The sequence below is a fragment of the Cynocephalus volans genome, chromosome 1, assembly GCF_027409185.1.
Source record: "Cynocephalus volans isolate mCynVol1 chromosome 1, mCynVol1.pri, whole genome shotgun sequence".
NCBI classification, from domain to species: domain Eukaryota; kingdom Metazoa; phylum Chordata; class Mammalia; order Dermoptera; family Cynocephalidae; genus Cynocephalus; species Cynocephalus volans.
The window spans coordinates 198,097,778-198,117,214 of NC_084460.1; the positions used below are offsets into that span (position 1 = coordinate 198,097,778).

The 19,437-nt window shown below is 41.9% G+C and overlaps 1 protein-coding gene across 1 annotated transcript in view; it reads right to left on the minus strand.

Annotated features, from left to right (window-relative positions):
- The window catches only part of CFAP221 (cilia and flagella associated protein 221), a 104,017-nt gene that overhangs the window by 80,122 nt on the left and 4,458 nt on the right, over positions 1-19,437 (minus strand). Inside the window, exons 3-5 of the mRNA XM_063078975.1 lie at positions 11,080-11,166; positions 10,816-10,914; positions 8,809-8,909 (exon numbers count right to left, since the gene is read on the minus strand). Coding sequence (XP_062935045.1) covers positions 8,809-8,909; positions 10,816-10,914; positions 11,080-11,166 — 287 coding nt within the window. The remainder of the gene's footprint in view (positions 1-8,808; positions 8,910-10,815; positions 10,915-11,079; positions 11,167-19,437) is intronic.

A 19,437-nucleotide genomic window follows, 5' to 3' on the forward strand; every position in this document is an offset into this window, starting at 1 on the left:
GAGCTGCCCCCCAGTCAGCACAGGATCACTCAGAGGAGACTGGTCAGGAATGCAGAATTGCATGGGGTGCAGTTTGATGAAAAAACTCAGGCGCAGATCAGACTCTACAGAACACAGATCCACAAGGTCTCTGGAGAGTCAGAAGTACCTATAAGGTCAACCATTAAACCCTGAGCCGCACAAAAAGCCTTCCCTAGGGAAACAGCAGCAAAGCAGCAATTTAAACAACCATACACTCAAGTACTGGTTCCCACAGGAAGTTCCTCCATGTTAGAAGCAAAGGACAAAAAATTAGTTCCAGCCCAGGCACACCACCAGCACCTTGGGGCCTGCCTGGGAACTGGAGGCTTGGATCTGGGGACTGGATCCCACTCCCACTTCCAGGCAAACTGCACCAGTGCCTCAGGGCCAGCCTGGGGACCTGAAGCATGGAGAAGGGGACTGGACCCCCCTCCCACAACCAGGCACACTGAGCCACCAGCTTGGGGCCTGCCCAGGGACCCGAGGCAAGGAGAAGGAGACCAGATCTCTCTCCCACAACCAGGCACAACATGCCAGCACCTCGGAGCCCACCCAGGGACCTGGGGCAAGGAGAATGGGGAATGGTCCTCTCTCCCACAACCAAGGACACCACGCCAGAGCTTCAGGGCCCGCCCAGGGACCTGAGGCATGCAGAAGGGGACTGGACCCTCCTCCCATACCAGGCACAAAACACCAGCACCTTGGGGCCCACCTGGGTACCTGAGGCATGGAGAAGGGGCCTGGACTCTCTTCCCACAACCAGACACACTGCGCCAGTACCTCAGGGCCCGCCCAGTGATCCAGGCCATGGAGAAGAGAACTGGACCCCTCTCCCACAACCAGGCACATGGTGCTAGCGCCTTGGGGCCTGCCCAGGGACCAGAGGCATGGAGAAGGGGACCAAACACACCCCACAACCAGGCATATCGCCAGTGCCAAGGAGCATGCCAAAAACAGCACCCCTATGTGGGTGGCCAACCACAGCCACCACAATAACTATGGCTGCTGCAAAAGCAGCTAGATGCCACAGCCACCAGCAGATGGTCCGCCAACCACTGGATTGCATTGACACAAGAAGAGTCACCAGCAGAGACAAAGAAAAGAGGATGTCTCTTTCCACAAAACCCATTTCAGAGTGACAGAGAATCATCTGCTCTATGATAATATTCAGGGACCTGATCACATCTCTCAGCATTGGACAGATCATCTAGGCAACAAATCAACAAAGTAACCATTATTCTTTCAGAAGGAGAGAAGAAATCTAGGGCAATTAGAGGGGGGAGGGGGAGGGAATGGGGGAAGAGGAGAGATTGGACAAGGGGCATAAAGAATAATTATGATTTGTAACAATATATATGCTAGTAATATTGACTTAATCAACATATCTCAGTGTTCAACCCCCAAAATATGTATAATCGATTTTGATTCAACAAATAAAATAAATTTTTTAAAAAATCCCTGAGCAAAACAGAATATCCAAGAAAGGTGTAATTTATGCATAATAAAAATATCGGAAGGAGAAGAAAGAGAGAAAGGAACAGAAGAAATACTTGAAATGACTGAGAATTTCCCCATACTACTGTCAGACATCAAACCACAGATCCAGGAAGCTCAGAGAACAACAAACAGGATAAATGCAAAAAACAAAAACAAAACAAAAACTACACCTGAGCATGTCATCTTCAAACTACAGAATATCAGAGATAAAGTCCTGAAAGAACCCAGAGGAAAAAAATGCCTTACCTATAGTGGGTTAAAGGTAAGAACTGCATCTGACTTCTCAGAAACCATGCCAGCAAAAGGAGAGTGGAGTGAAATATTTAAAGGGCTGAGAGAAAAAAACACCAACCCAGAATTCTGTCCCTGTGAAATTATCCTTCAGAGGCTGAATAAAGACCTTCTCAGACAAACAAATATTGAGAGAATTTATTGCCAATAGACCTACTTTGCAAAAAATGTTAAAAGAAGTTCTTTAGAGAGAAGCAAAATGATGTATGTCAGAAACTCGGAGCTACACAAAGAAAGGAAAAGCACTGGAGAAGTAGTAAGTGAAGGTAAAATAAAATGTTTATTTCTCTTATTCTTAATTGATCTAACAGCTAATAGCTTGTTCAAAATAATATCAGCAACAATGATTTTGATTGTGTATTCTTATGTACACATCTTATGTGTGCATGTATAAGCATGTGTGTGTGTATATATATGCTTCTGTATGCTTACATATAAGTGAAATGAATACAGCAATGACATATGGGACAACAGGGAGGAATTAGGATTATTTAGCTATTCTAAAATACTCACACTCCCTGTGAAGCAGTACAATGTTATATGAAAGTGGGCACAGGTTAGATGTAAATATATACTGCAAATTCTAGGGCAACCACTAAAAAAAGTAAATAAAGAAGTATAACTAATATGATAAGAAAGGAGAGAAAATGGAATCATATAAAATGCTCAATTAAAACCAAAAAAGAGAGAAAAAGAGTGGAAGACAAACATAGGAACAAAGCACAAAAGCAACAAAAATGATAGATATTAATTCAACTATATCACTTGGAATGTCAATGGTCTAAATGCACCAATTAAAAGACAGAAATTGTCAGAGTGGATCACTACAACCACTTTGGAAGAAAGTTTGGTTGTTTCTTACAAAACTAAACATTTTCTTACCATACCAAGGAACACAATTGTTGGATTGTATTTACCCAAAGGAATTGAAAACTTATGTCTATATGAAAACCTGTACATGGATGTATAAGGCAGCTTTATTCATAATTGCCAAAATTTGGAAGCCACCAAGATGTCCTTCAGTAGGTGGATGGATAAACTGTGGTACATCCAGACAATGAAATATTCAGCGCTGAAAAGAAATGAACTCTCAAGTCATGAAAAGACAAGGAGGAAACTTAAATGCATTATTACTAAGTAAGAGAGCCCATCTGAAAAAAGTCAACACACTATATAATTCCAACATGACACTCTGGAAAAGAAAAAACTATGGCAATAGTAAAAAAAAAAAAAAAAAAAAAAAAAAAAAAAAATTAGTGTTTTCCAGGGGTTAGGGAGGAGGAAAGGATGAATAGGTGGAGCAAAGAGGATTTTTAGTGCAGTGAAATTACCCTTTGATACTCTAATGGTGGACACATGTCATTATACATTTGTCCAAATCCATAGAAATGTACAACCCCAGGAGAGAGACCTAATTATTTGGGTGACAATGATGTGTCAATGCATGCTTATCTACTGTAATAAATGCACCACTCTGGTGGGGGATGTCGATAATGGGGGAGACTGTGCATATGTGGCGGTGGGGGATACATAGGAAATTTCTGTACCCTTTGCTTAGTTTTGCTATGAACCTAAGACTGCTTTAAAAATATAACCTTTTTAAAAAAACCCCAGGCCTTATTATGATAAGATAAATAGCCATAAAAATGGTTAAGATGGCAAATTTTATGCTATGTATATTTTACCACAATAAAAAATTAAAATAAAATCTAAAATGTAGAAGGAAGGAAATGTCAGACATCTCATCTCTTTTGGTGTCACCCGCACCGCGCTCAGCCAGTGAGCACACCAGCCATCCCTATATAGGATCCAAACCCACGGCAGGAGCGCCGCACTCTCCCGAGTGAGCCACGGGGTCGGCCCAGACATCTCATCTCTTAAAGACGCAGTGACAAGTGGATAATAGAGCCATAGGAGGAGCTGACCTGGGACCTGCCCTCTGGGTGGGGTGGGTGCATTGGAAAGACCCAGGAGGAAGTTGGGTTCAGAAGCCACCAAGCAGTTGGGACAAGTGCAGAGAGGCAGCACTCAGAGGTGCAGCGCTTCTGGTGCCATAGTCTGATCTGAAAAGCAGCCCCTGAAGAAATGAATGGAGCCATATTGGGGGTGCTCATGTCTGTATAAGGAGGGGCTCATGCTAAGGCAGAGAAGAAGCAAGGGCCGGACTGCAGCTCAGCACGGAGGAGGATGGCTTGATGAGCCTCACAGACAAGGACGTGCTATGACAGGAACAAAAATGAGGGCAGCAGGCTTGCAGACCACAGATGGGATTGGGATTTAAGGTGACTGATTCTTCTTAAGCATCAGAGGCAGAGGCTGGGAGCAAGTTCTCCCTAGCAAGGAGGAGTATTTTATCCCTGATAATATTTAGAATTGTTGGTACATGGCAATATGCAAAAGCAGACTGACTTTTAGTAGTGTTTACTGTTGTTTTAAAATTTCCTATAGTAGATGACCCCCCCTTATTGCTTGCATGTGGAGCAGACCACTCCTGCCACATACCTCTTAGTGTGCCACTGGTCAGGAGCCGCGGGAGGCTGCCTGTGCTGCCTTCCTAGGCTCCATCTATCCTGGGGAGGGAAGGCAGCCCAGAGATGATTCACCAGGCATATGTTAGCCCTGTACTATCCAACAATGAATGACACAACCCACCTCTGCCAGGTGACAACTCGCATCAGTTCAATTGCTCTTGGAATCTGCACCATCACTCCAGAGAACCACAACCCCAGAGATAAAGCCACAGAGTGTGGACAAGTTGGACATGTATATCAAAGACCAATCAGTTTGCTGTAGCTTTGCAGTGGGTGCTGCTGGTGATCTCCTTCACCAGATGGTTCTCACCTTGACCTTCTACAGAGAAGAGCTTTTGGCTAGGGGGCAAGGCACCTCCACCCCATCCTTCATTCCTCTATGGGTTATTCCTTAATAAAGCATCTTTGTTTGTGCCTCTAAGGAATCTGACTGAAGACCCTACTGCTACGTTTGGGTATTTGCAGTCATCGTCTATTATTGAAGTGTTCCAGGCCCTTTTCTGTCTTATGCATGGCTCACCAGAGCAGTCCCGGGCACGGCCTTCCAATTCTCTGCACAGGGCCACCGCAGTGTGGTTTCTAACATGCAGATATGCCTGTGCCATTTCTCCACTTAAATCTTTCAGTGATGGCCTCAGGGTAAAATCTGCATTTTTCAGCAAAACCTGTGAGGCCCTACTTGCTCAGCCCTCTCCCTACTTCCTCTGCCACAGCTCCGGCAACCTGTGTCCAGGCACACAAATGTTCTAGACAGGCCCAAAGTGCACTGCCACATCCCATCTCCGCCATTGCCCTTGCTACTGTCCTGCGTGGAATGCCCCCTTTTCTCTTCTGCTCCATTCCCTTCTTTTGCTGGCTAATTTCTAGTCTCCTTTAAAACTCAGCTCAGACATGCTCTCCTTCTGGAAATCTTATTTGAGGTCCCCTATCCACCTGCCCCCAATTCACCTCAACCAAGCTGGTCAGACATCCTTCTTCAGAATAGCCTGCATTAGAAATGAGAATTGTCCTTTTAATCATGGTACCAAGTCTCAATCATCTTTGCGTTTTCACTACCTAACATTGTGCCTGGCACACGGCAGACATTCAATAAAGGCTTGTTGAATGAATGAATGCCGAATAAAGAACCCACCCAAACGCTACCTTCCACCCCCAATGTAGCCTAGGATTAACAAGGAACATTTCAGGTGAAAGCCTTTTCAAATACTTAACCCCATCCTGTTACCACATGTTTTGGACTGAATGTAGCATAGGGCAGTTTGAGTAGTTACAAGTTAGTAAACAGACATTACATAAAGGACATTCAGTCTTGAAAAAGCACTGCCTGCTGCCAGAATGTTTGGAGGAAAATAGTAGCGTGCTTATCTTTTGAAAGATTTTTTAAAAATATCACATCATTGTACACAATAACTCAGTTAAATAAACTATTTAACTGAAATATTCATTTGGTTACAAATGAAGGGCATTACGTACAAAATAAGCTTGGGAAAAGCCTCTAGGGAGGTTAGTAGATTTTTGTTTTAAGAACCAAGACTGATGTCTGCATTATAAGGCATATCATTCTCACCAGCTTAATAAACCATTATTCTCAACTCATAAGCCTGGCTTATGAGCCAAACAAGAAGTAATTTTTTGGAAGGAGAAAAAAAGAAAGAAAAAAGACAATTAATGAACTAGGAAGTTAGTTGTTTCTTGCCTCTTTGATATTGATAACAATTGCTATATTCACACACTTAAAGAAAATAGGTATTTGGCCTCTAAATGCACAGAGTGAGTGGGCCCTGCAAGAGGGATTCACCTTTTTAGATTCTCAGGGTCCCTGTACAGACCACTTAATACTGAGAAGGAGTGGGTGAAGACAGGAAGGGTTGGTGAAAGGGGAGGGAGGAAGTACTTGTGCAGAGTTCTGGAAGAACGTTTTGGGGTAAATACATAGAGAATGAAAGAGCCTGGGGTCAAGAATATATGTCACCAAAAATGTAAAAAGTCTGATAATACCCATTGTTGGCAATGATGCAGGAGAAACAGAAATTGCCATGTACTGCAGGTGGGCGTGTAAATGCATATGACCACTGTGGGAAAGTTTGGCATTACACAGTAACACTGAATCTGTGCTGTGATCTGCAATTCCACTTCTAGGTATATTTTCTGGAGAAACTCTAGAACACGTGTTCCAGGAGTCACGTACTAGGATATACAACAGCAGTGTTCATCATAACAAAAAATGGTAGAAACAACCCAGATATCCATCAGCAGTAGAGTGGATGAAAAACTGTGATAAATTCATACAGGGGATATTACACAGCAGTGAACTACAGCTATAGACATTAATGTGGCTGAGCCACAAAAACAATGTTGAATAAAAAAAGCAAGTTACAGAAGAACTAACATACAGTATGATTCCATTTGTATAAAGATCAAAAACTGACAAAGCTAAACGATGTGTTATTTAGGGGTGTGTGTGTGTTTCAAAACTATTAAAATAAATCCAAAGAATGATCATCACAAAACTCAGCATAGTGATTGCAAAGGTACTGGTCAAGTTTTATCTCTTAAAACCAGCATTCATTGTTATTATTCCTTAAACTGTATAAATTGTTATACACTCTTTTGTATGTATTATGCACTTTACAATTTTTAAAGAGTTGTCTTAAAACACAAGTGAACAGAGATGGTGAGTCAGAAACTCACTGGGAAGGTGTGGTGGGAAAAGGTGGTCACACATCAGCAGAACCAGGGAAATTGCCGTAGATCTAAATGTTGGGGTTCTACTCAAGGACAACAGGTAGTACTAAAAAAAAGAAGGGCCCCGAAGCTCACGTGCATTGGCCCATACCCTTCCCCCCGCCCTCCCCCCACAAAAAGGGTTCTGCTGCTCTTCTTTCCAACTCGATCCACCTGGTCATTAGCTACTCATACCCCTTGTTCAGTGTGGCCTGTGGGCTCACTTGCCGTCGCTTTCACCCCGTAAGCCTGCTGAAGCCCATGCTCTTTGCCCACCTTCTGGGCCTGAATCAAGAGGTATCTAGCATTTGCCAACTACTGGATGGATTGAAACCCTTCAGTGGTTTTAATTAAAACCCTTCATCACTGCAAGATGTAGTCCATGCTCTCTGCCGCCACCATGCCTCTGTAGATGCTTTTCCCTGCCTGGAGTGCCAGCCTCGCCACCATGCCTCTGTAGATGCTTTTCCCTGCCTGGAGTGCCAGCCTCATGTCCCCAGCCCACAGTGTGCTCGTAGGATAACCTAGATGTAACTTTTTCTATGAGTTGAGTGCTTTCCCTTCTGGGCCTACACAGTTTCTTACATGTCCATGCCTCTACTATAGCACTTAGCAACTGGTGTAATTAATTGGTGACATGGTCCTATCCCCATCAGACTCTGAGAGCTTCAGAACCAGAACCTTTGTCTAGTCATCTTTTCACCATGGGTAATATTCGAAATATATCAACCAATTGGCACTTCACAGGCAGCAGTCAGAATGGAGCCAGGTCCTGCAGATGCCTCCCTCCACCCACAAATTGCTAGGTTTTAACTCCTTAGTTGCTGAATCATTGGGATGTAAGGGGGGTTGGGCAGGGCCAGGCAGCTGGGGTGGAAGGATGGGAGACTAAGAACAGGACAATAGTAGCTCTGGTGGTACAATCAGTTAACGTGCAGTACTTATAAGAACAGAACATTTTTCAGCTAATACAAAAGTATTTCAATATTTTAACAACTGGCATGGTCATTTCATATCAATTTGTAGAAGCTCACTACCCACCTTCTTTATATATCCCTAGGGACAGACACTATGCCTGGTAGTAGGCATTTAATAAGTATCTGCTTAAAGAACAAGACATATCTTAAATTGCAAGTGAAATTATTTACCATATTCCCAACAAGACGAAGGGGAGAATCTGAAATTTGGCTCCTATAGTGAACTTCTGTTGTCTTTGCCTTCTCTTCATCTAGAAACTGATTGGGTAATGGATGGGAATGTGATCCATGTTGGTCCAATAAGATTCAATCCTGGGTTTTTGCTTGAATCCTCCCAACCCCTTCAGCTCCCCCCAGTTGCCCCTGTTGCCAGGTTTGTATCTGGGGCTTGTGGTGGCTGTCTTGCCCCCAAGAGAGGGAGCATGTTGAGAAGGAAGCACAGGGCAGCAAAACCAAGATAAGGGAAGAATCAGGCTCCTGCTGCCTGATTTAAACCCCTAGACCTGGCTGTGCCTGAAGATCCACCCTGTACATTTCAGTTAAATGACCCAAGAAATTCCTTTTCTTGCTTTTATTTTGGCTTGGGATTTTTTTGTTTTGTTTTTGTTTGTTGGTTTCACCTTTTGCATCTATAAATCCAGCCCAATTCAGGTGGAAAGATGAATTTTCATTAGGAAAAACACAAGTCTAAGTTTTTATATATGTGTGTACCATCTCTTAACTTTTCACATCCTATGACATTTTGCTAGTATATTTTGGTAACTCACCTTTCACCAAGGAGAACATTTGATAGATTTATAAACGAGGGAAAGTCCAGTGTGTTCATGACAGGATAGGCATGGATAGGGACGAGCAAAGTGTCATCTCCCTAGAATTAATGGGAAAAAAGTCAAGTCTAACATTCTGAAGACTATAATTTTTAAAGATGAACTTGTAGATGATTTATTTCTTATCTTGTTTTCTATCATTAAAAAAAATTCCTTAAAAAACTTCAGTGCTGAAGTACAACATTAGAATATTGAGTTTTCTTAGCCAAATCAAAGTGTGGAAAATTTTAAGTACACTTCATTGAAATGTTGTTCATTATTATCCAAGAAAGCTAATGATGCCCTCACATAGATATAAAGATAGCAATCTATCTGCTTCTATTTCAGAAAATTATAAGGAAACACAGTCTTTAGTGGCCTAAGAGAAAGAAAAACCAGCACATCATCTGATCCAGATAGCCCAGAATAGAAAATAACGTACTAGCAAGAGGACAAAGAAACCTGCTTCTTGTCCCACATAATGTATAACCTTGAGCAAGACCTTTCTTTAACTTTTCCAGGCCTCATTTCTTCCTCTGAAAAATGGAGATAATCACACCTTTCCTTAAAGGTGTTTTAAGAATGAAAGCAAATGATGGCCTTAAACAGTTAAAAGTGCTGCATAAATGTGAAGTATTAATATTAGCATCACCATTAAGTAGCAGGAAACATGCCGTGGCATCTATACCATGCCTGTTCTAAGGATTTTTCTTCTGTTTAGTGCAGAATATTCCTCTGAAAGCAATATTCTAGTTTTAGTTTTAGGCTTTTTTTTTTTTTTACGTTGAAAATCTGAAAAATAATAATAGTTTGCCACATTTTTAAAGAAATGTGTCTCTTGGTGTAAAATATTTTAGGTGTCTTGGGTCTAAGGTTCTTTCCTTTCCCCGTGGAAAGGCATTACTAACATGATGATGTGAGTCAATCAGACGACACTATCGATTTACAAAAATTAAGTTTGCAAGTTTTTATAACTTTTTTTTTTTTTTTTTTGTGACCAGCAAGGGGATCGCAACCCTCGGCACAGTGTGGTCTGCACCACGCTCAGCCAGTGAGCGCACCGGCCATCCCTATATAGGATCCGAACCCTCAGCCTCGGCGCTACCAGTGCCGCACTCTCCCGAGTGAGCCACAGGGCCGGCCCTATAACTTTTTTAAAAAGGAAAATCAAAGTGAAATAACTTTAGGATACGTAACCTTACTTACTGTAAAGATTGTGAGTAATACAAGCATTACTTGAAAAGAAAAAAAAAGAAACTCATTTGTTACGAAAGCATAGTCTTCTATTTTAGTTGTTAATCATTTGAAATATTCAAATTTAGCCAACCTTAAGGTTTCTCAAGTTGCAAGACTGGGCCCGGAATATAAAGCAAAGGTGAGGTGCGTGTGACAGTTTTAAGAAAAGGACTGACATCATGTGGAGCTGGCTTGGCTGGAGGCCAAAGAGTGAATTAGGTGACCTGGAAAAGGCACATAAGAACTCAAACCACACAGCCTTCTGGATCAGGCCACCAGGCTGCCACCTCCCTCAAACTCCCAGGGCTGCCTCTGAGGACATTCTAACATGAGAAAGAGTGGGCTGGTTGCCAGTATTTATAAACACAACTCAAGATGGTTGTTAATTTTTAGCCTAGCACTTAAAAGAAGACATTAAAGCTATTTGAAAAAGGTTTCCTCAACTCCTAGCACCACAGGATAAATGAGGGTTTAGGCACAGGGCAGTGGGAAACCTGCAGCAAACTGTCTCTGAACCTGCCCCGGTTCTCAGCAACCTAACACTTTCCCAGCTGGGGCCTCCGTCACTGCGCAGTGACATTTCTATGCCAGTCAGACCAGTGACCTGGGGGACAGCCAGGCGTTTGGCTGAGAAGCTCTTATTGGTCACTCCATCTCTCTTTCTTCCTCCCTTGAGGATATAAATTTTGACCCACTCTCCAAAAAAAAAAAAAGCAATTATAAGAAACTTACCTTACAGTGAACACGGATGCAGTCATAGTAATATCTCCACTCATCTGGAGAAAATGTAATGGTGACCATGAGGGACAAGCCAGGGACAAGGTGGTGTTCCTGGAAGACAAATGGGCTCTTGTCAAGACAAACCCCAGACCACACAGAGGGCAGCTCTGTGGGTGACCACACACTACACACCCATCCCAAGCAGGCGAGGGAAACGGAAAACCACAACCCATCAAAGAATACCACGGGGAGAACAGGTAACCAGATGATGCTTACCTTTTTCACATAACTGATCTGAAAGTATTTGGTCTGTGGAGGTAAAACATGAACATGTGTGTCTTCATCGGAGACATTGACCAGATGCTGAGAGAGAAGAAGCATTTAGAGTAAATGCGTTGCTCTATTTATTTGCATATTCATCTCCTCATTTATTTATACCTCATGTTGTTCGTAAGGTATTTGATGACATATCACATATTTTTTAACTTCTTAAAAATATTTGCAATACATCATACACCATTTAAAGAATGATAATATAAACACAACACACACCATTTAAGGAATAATAAAATATATCCCGTGCACCTACTGCCCCCATTAGGACCAATACCAGAGCCTGCAGCTCCCAAGGGCGCCCCCAGAAATTTATTATACTCTATACCTCCCTCCCTTTACCTGAACCATGTGTGCTTTCTGTTGAACTCAATTTAGTCCTGTGAGTCAGCTGTGCTAAAAAGCCACCTACCAAATCCCATAGGTTCTCTAATTTCAGGGCACTGGTTCTGGGGGCCTGAGGACACTGAGACCACCAGAAAGTCAGGAAAAAGCACATGGCTAGAACAGCCTGCAATCCATCCCTGGGGCAGATGAAAAGGAAGTTAAGGTCGGGAGCTCTTTTTTTTCTTTTTTGGTGGCTGGCAGGTATGGGGATCCAAACCCTTGAGGGCTCAAACCCTTGACACTGGTGTTATCAGCACTGTGCTCTAACCATGTGAGCTAAGTGGCCAGTCCTTAGGGTTGGGGGTTCTATGACAGTGATAGGAGAAGGCCATCCCTTTGAGACAGGATCACCTGGTCACAAATCAGCTGGGTCTCTGAAGAAAGAGGTGTTTTTCCTTCCTCTGCTTAAGAGGGAAGCAAGAACTCTGGGCTCTGAGGATCTGGCTTCACCAGGAAGGGTTAAGAGGTCTTTGGTTTCCAACATCTAGGCCAGAGGCTGGGCCTGTCACTGGGGCTCCAGAAGGCACATCACTGAGGCCTCATGTTCTTCAAGGACCTACATTAGACTATAGACATTATATCCTGATGAGATTACACTGTGTTTGCATATGTTAAAAGTTCTTATTTGTAATTTGTGAACATTCTTAAAGTACCACAATTTTTGTGACCCTGTTTAGGTATATCTTCTCTTTTTTTGAATATGCTAAAAGCCTAAAAAAAGTTTCCCAGGCCTTTCTCAACCCCCAAGGGACCGTGCAGAGGGGTGGTCTTGGTGAAGGTGTGAGCCCTCTGACCCACGAGAGTGTTCCTTCCAAGAGAGATGGGGAGGACAGATGTGTTGGGACCATCACACACCTGGGGAGGCAGGACCTGCCTGGGGATGGAGAGATGTCACTCGAGCCCAGTCTGGAAGCCTTGACAAAGAGCTCTGTTCGCTTGCTTGTCATGAGGGGAGGACTGCGAAGGCCTTGGGCTGCAAGTCCAGGGAGAACTGAGTGCAGAAGTGGTTCTACTGTCTGTCATCTACTTAAAAATAATTCAGTGAGGACAGTGCAACAAACAAGGGGGAATGGACTGGTTTTAATGGGCATGTGGGAGTGGTCAACCCTAGAAAAAATCAGCAATCCGCACTCCTGCAGTGATTAATAAGCACTGAAAGATTCAAATCCAGCGTCCTCTCCAGAAGCACCTCCTAGAGCACTTGAGTTATGCTCACCTGAGTTGATGCTATGTGTTAGCAGAGGGATGCTCAGGACATATGAATAAACTACAAATATCATCCAGGCACTTCCTCTTTCCAACAAAAGGGATATGAGAATCTGGTGATCCCAGAAGCCCAATATCCTTTAGAATGACATTCAAAGGCCCAGGACTCCCTTAGGTCCCGTGTTTTGCACTTCACAAAACAATTCTGTCAGCCAGTTTCTGCATCTGCTGCCAGCAAAACTTCCCTGCTGGGAGCTACAGCTGGTACTTCTTGGAGATCACAAGTACGATGTCCTTTTTTGCCTGCTTGCTAAGTGTTTATATGTGAGGCGGAATTTCTTCTCAGACCTGTTTTCATTGCAGCAAACCACCTAGTAGCAGGGCTGTGGGGCAGGGGACTTCTGGTTGCTACCTCCCATCAGGGTCAGACTATCAGTATCTATCTGACAATTAGAAATAATTGCACTGGCTTAGGTCAGTTTGCAACAAGTGCCATCATGGGCAGACGACCAGAGGTCTGTCCTCAAAGTTGCTGGGCTGGCTCAGTTATTCCAGTATTCTTGAATGGTCCCAAGGAAGACAGGCTCTGGGACTCCAAGACTGGCAATCCAGCCCGCAACTTTGGGCAAGGGGCTGACCCAGACTTTGATCTAGAAAAATAAAGAAGTCCGATCCTTTCTCTAACTTGAGTGTGGTGGAACAAATCCAAATATATCTACCACCTGTCTGAACACGAAGGTGGCACGTTAGAATTCATGAATGACATCTGTATTGCCAAGTGAGTAAAAAATTAGCAATAAGAAAATACTGAATAATTTTTTTAAAGAATAAAACAATATAGGTCCCATTCATGATAGTAAAAGATACACTATTCGGCTACAGTTTCCCATTTTCACCTTTACGAGATTCTTGATCTGGAATTGTTCATTTGAATCTATAGAGAAATAAGAAATAAACTCAAACAAAAATGTAGGTATCTAGGTAAGAGGAGTGCAGGAAGAGGAAGAAAATTTTCAGCTTCTACTTGAGCTCAGAAGTGAAATGGAGACTAATTTAGACTGAAGGGTGGCCACACCGTTCCACCTGCTAGACGCCAGAGGTCTAAGAGGGCAGTCAACAGACCATCACGATCGTGGGGGGAGACGAATCCTCCTTCAGACAATAACATTTAAACCAAATGTTGCCTAAGACAGTTCCGGGGGCGTGGTGCCAATGAGATTTTCAAATGAACTTAAAACAACAACAAAACTTAACAAATTAAAGCAGAAAATGAACAACTTGCTCCCTACATTTTAGAAAACAAAGTCCACATTCAAGAGACTGACTTCCAAAATATACTGTGAATACTGGAGAGCCTATTAATTTTGAAGTTCTCAACTTCTGGTTGCAAATACTCACTCCTTACTATAATAATCCATGTTCTTTAACTGTGTTGTCTGAGCCCTAAGAGAACTGAAGAGGTGATTTAGCATAATCCACTTATTTTATGAGGATACAGTGACGTGGCACTGCCCAGGCACACAGGGTTGAGTAGCAGAGTTGGGCACAGAGCCTGGTCTCCAGCTCTGATCTAGGACTCTTTCCACTACATTCTACCATCTCATAGCTCAGCACATCTCGGTGCACAAACTACATTTCCTATCTTTCTTTTTATACTTTATCAGAGGGTCAGCTTTACTTTTAGGTGGTTAAAAATACTATCCCATGAGGGATAAAATAGTATTCCTGCCTTCCATTTATAACTGAAACTGGGAAAACTAATAATCATTCAAAGAAAAATATCTTGAGAAAATTAATGGTTTAGAAAGTGTATTTTATTTTATTTTATTATTATTTTATTTTCTAAAAGATGACTGGTAAGGGGATCTTAACCCTTGACTTGGTGTTGTCAGCACCACGCTCTCCCAAGTGAGCCAACCGGCCATCCCTATATAGGATCCGAACCCATGGCCTTGGTGTTATCAGCACCACACTCTCCCAAGTGAGCCATGGGCCGGCCCCAGAAAGTGTATTTTAAATTAATATTAAAAGTTTATTTGAAAAAAAAAAAAAAGTTTATTTGAAAACATAACAAAACATGAATAACCCAGTACTGCCCTTGAGGCAAAATCAAATTGCCTACATTCCTTCCCTGTCTTCCAGTATTAGGGTCAGTGGACATCCCCACCCCTCCAAGATCCCTGTTCCCCTGGGAGTGGACCTTCTCCTGGCTCTGTGGTCCCATTTCCTTGCTGATGCCTCCACAGGGCGCCATATTGACTCTAATATGAAATTCAGCCCCTTCTACAGTTGTTCAGAACCATTTCCCACCCACCCGAAAATGCAAAAAAAAATAAAAACCACCAACCAGCCGGACACTAAGCAGTCAGAGGTTTAACAGCCATTATTCAGCATTTATAGGGATTTCCCAAACAGGGCTCACAGCTCTCTTCACTTGCCCTCCCACATCTGCTTCAAGCTCCTCTCTCTGTCCCCTCAGGAGAGTCCCTTCTTCCCCGCTAGCCTCTAGGGAAGTCTTGGCTTGGGGTGGGGGACGTGTGTGTGGGGTAACCTTCAACCCTAAGCACTTATCATAGTGTTTTTACAAACCCAACATTTCAGCGTCCAAGTTGGGGTCCTTTCACACCTCCCTTAGTGGCACAGCTTCTCAGAGAAGTTTAACAGTTAAACCCAGGGATCTGCGGACAAAATTCAGGCAGACTCTTAAGTCTCTAAAGTGTTTTATCTTAAAATGCCATGCTGGTTACTCTAAAATTTTGCTCTATACTGCATTTCTTCCAAATGTGAGAGTAAAATTGATGCTAGAAAGATGCACTACATTTATACAGTGGCTTTAATTTCCCTCATCCCACACACTGAGGAGAAGCCGCTGGGATCCATTTCCCTAATTTTGAGAAGCAAGATCCTGGGGAGTCTCTAAAGGCTGTAATAGGGAATTGAAAACTAGTATTATTTCAGAAAGCCAGAAGGAAGTGTTTATTTACTTAAGATAAGGCTTTATAGGCTAACAATTTTCTTTTGGGCTGACAACTGGTTGTCTCATGGGTAAATTGATGGATTATTTACTTAATAAATATAATTTCCTAGACAAAATTTTCCACAAAAGGAAAAAGAATTTAAGGGGTCTTTCTTTTGAGAAAACTGGGGACCATTATTTCAAATTTTAAAGTAAATTGAAACACTGATTTCCATATGAATGCAAGTAAAACGTTTCAAATCCTTTAACTAGATCTGGATCAATCTCAAATGTTAATGAACAATTTATTGAGGTTTTAAATACACATTCGATCATTTCATTCTTGGGCAATTTGCATAGTTTTCCTGTAACAAAACCAAGATAAAAGCAGAGTTGTTGAATTTTCCCCCTTGTTTGGCAAGAATCTCAAGGTAATTTGCCTTAGGTTTCCGCCTAACTTTGCTGGTAGAAACAGGAGCCTGGCTCTCCCAAGATCTCCCAGAGTGTTATTAACATGAAATCACTTTGTACTTTTATCCACTTCTGTTTGTTTTAATGTCTGATGGAAGCACTGTGATTATTTAGTCTTTACATTGTATTTACTTGGAATTAGTGAGTCTCTGCCAAGACAGTCTCTTCCAATAAAGTGAGTTCAATATCATTCACTCACAAGTGCTTATTGAATGCCTTCTGTGTGTGAGGCATTGTGCTAGGTGCCAGGGAAGCAGCAATACAAAAGAGAGACATGGCCTGTGTTCTCCAGCAGAATGAAGCAGGGCTGATGCTTCATACCTTTTTCAATAATTAAATCATACTCCCCTGCTTCCTGTGCATTCTCAACAGGGGTGATATCACCACAAGCATGTAAAATTGATTCCTGGAAGGGCAAAACAATCTTAGATTTTACAATGGTTTACAAAGCTCAACCCTGCCTGACAAAATCATTATGCTTAGCATTTAGTTTCTCTCATTAATGTCTCCTTAGAGGATGAAAATGAGAGAAAAGATTGAGAGCCGCATCCATTCTCTAAAATTCTAAGTTGACTTTCCTCAAGTGCATCATTTCCCTGCTCAAAAATACTTCATTAACTTCCTACAACTTTCCAAATTACATACATGCTCCTTATGTTGATATTTTAGTTCCAACACACATTTCCTTTCTCCACCATTACCTCCTTCCAGAAACCCTCCAATCCAGGTAAACCACATTGCACACTAGCCTCCCAATATGCCATGTGCTTGCTCACCCTGAACTTCTCTTCGTTTCTTCCTCCATGTCTTCTCCCCACTTCCCACTTGGCTTTTGGGCTATCCCAGAATGGCTTCTCCTCCACAAGCCTTTTTTATACCATCCTATACGGGTGAAATGGTGTCTTCTCTCTCCAGAGCATTTTCTTACTTCTCCATGCCATCTTGCTTGCCGGGTATCATGTTCAAGCTGTTTGGTGGTTTTCTAATACTTTCTTCTACTTAACAAACTCCTTGATTTTGTTCACCTTAGCATTTCCTATAATGCTTCAATACTTTGGTGCATAATGGCTGATCTTACCGTGTGTGAAATTAAACAGGAGAAAATCCTTACTCTATTAAAAACATGATAACATACACCAGACAGTACAACTGCATTGGAGGTAAAAAAAAAAAAAATAGTTTCCAAAAATAAAGATGAATTATAGAAATAAATAGTAAAGTATACAGTTGTTATGATTAAAATTATGAAGAGAATAATATAATTTTAAATTTAGTGACATTACTGGAATCAATGACATTATACTAAACAAAACCAAAAAATACCAATTTAAAAAAGCTGTGTTGTGAGCAACCAGCCCAGCGATGACCACCAAGCCACAGCAAGAAGGGCCCTGGGTTCCTGAGCTGGGGTAATGGAGGTGAGGGCTTTTGCCACACACCCCTGACACCTGCACCCAGACCAACAGAGACCAAGCCACCACTGGAAGTCCCCTGGTCTCCCCTGTGGAAATGTGGGGGCTGCCACAGACCTCAATCCCACCCCTCCTCCTTCTTCCTCCTTCCATCCCATTTCCTTCCCCCTTCCCCTCACCCCCTCCCTCCCAACTGCTCTGCAACAGCATCACAGAATGTAAAAAAATAATATTAATAAAATAAAAACAACAACAACAACAAAAATAGCTGTGTTGTGATTCAGAAGAGTCATGTGTTGTTAATTTTTTGGTATAGTAACTTTTAAAATTAGTAGTTAATTATTAATACTAATAATTGCCATCCTGTGAAGAATGTCAATATTTCTTGAAACTAGGGGAATTTTAGCAAGCTAATTATGACTCGTGTGAATCTCAGGAAAGTCTATTTTAAGAAAGGTGAGCCCTCCTCTCCTGTACCCACACAGGTGGAAAATACCCTAAAAATACCCTAAAGCTAGTGACAAAAGTTATAAAAGATATATCATAAAAAAGAACTGTGGGGCCGGCCCTGTGGCTCACTTGGGAGAGTGCGGTGCTGGTAGCGCCAAGGCCGCGGGTTTGGATTCTATATAGGGATGGCCGGTGCACTCACTGGCTCAGCGTGGTGCAGACCACACTGTGCAGAGGGTTGCGATCCCCTTACTGGTGGAAAAAAAAAAAAAGAACTGTGAATTAATATTCTTAAGACTGTAATACTCCCAAAATTAATCCACATATTCAATGCAATTCCCATCAAAATTCCAGCTGGTTTTTTGCCAAAATTAACAAGATGATCCTAAAACTCATAAGAAATTGCAAGGAACCCAGAACAGCTGAAACGATATTGAAAAAAAGACTCTCACTTCTTGATTTCAAAACTTACCACAAACTACAGTAATCAAACTACTGCCACAAGAATAGACATATAGATCAATGGAGTGGAATTGAGAGTCCAGAAATAAACCCCTACATTTATAGTAAGTTGATTTTCAACAAGAGTGCCAAAATCACTCAATGGGGAAAGAATAGTCTTTTTGATAAGTAATACTGGAATATGCAAAAGATTGAAATTGAACAATACCTACCTCACACAACACCCAAAAATTAACTCAAAATAAACTATAGACCCAAATGTAAGAACTAAAACTATAAAACTCTTAGAAGAAAACATAGGAGTAAATCTTTATGACCTTAGGTTTGTTAATGGTTTCTTAGATATGTCACCCAAAGTACAAGCAATAAGAGAAAAAATAGATAAATTGTACTTCACCAAAATTAAAAATGTTTGTACTACAAAGGACACTATAAAAAGTTAAAAGACAAACCACAGAATGGGAAAAATACTTGCAAATCATATATCTGATAAGGGACTTGTATCCAGAATATATAAAGAACTCTTGAAACTCAACAATAAAAAGACAAATCACTTAATTATAAGATGGATTTGAACAGACATTTCTCTAAAGAAGGTGTAAAAATGGCAGTAAGCTCATAAAAGATGCTCAACATTATCAGTTATTAGGGGAACGCAAATACAACTGTAGTGAGCTGAACAGTTGAAAAAGATATGTCTGCATACCCTGGAACCTGTGAATGTGACCTTACTGGAAAAAAAGGTCTTTGCAGATGTTAAGGATCTTGAGATCATCCTGCATTACCTGGGTGGGCCCTGAATCCAATGACAAGTGTCCTTTTAAGAGTAGAAAAGGAGAAGAGACAGGGAGACACAAGAGAAGGCCATGTAAAGACAGAGGCAGAGACTGGACTTATGCAGCCACAAGCCAAGGAACGCCTGGAGACACCAGCAACTGGAAGATTCTTCCCAAGAGC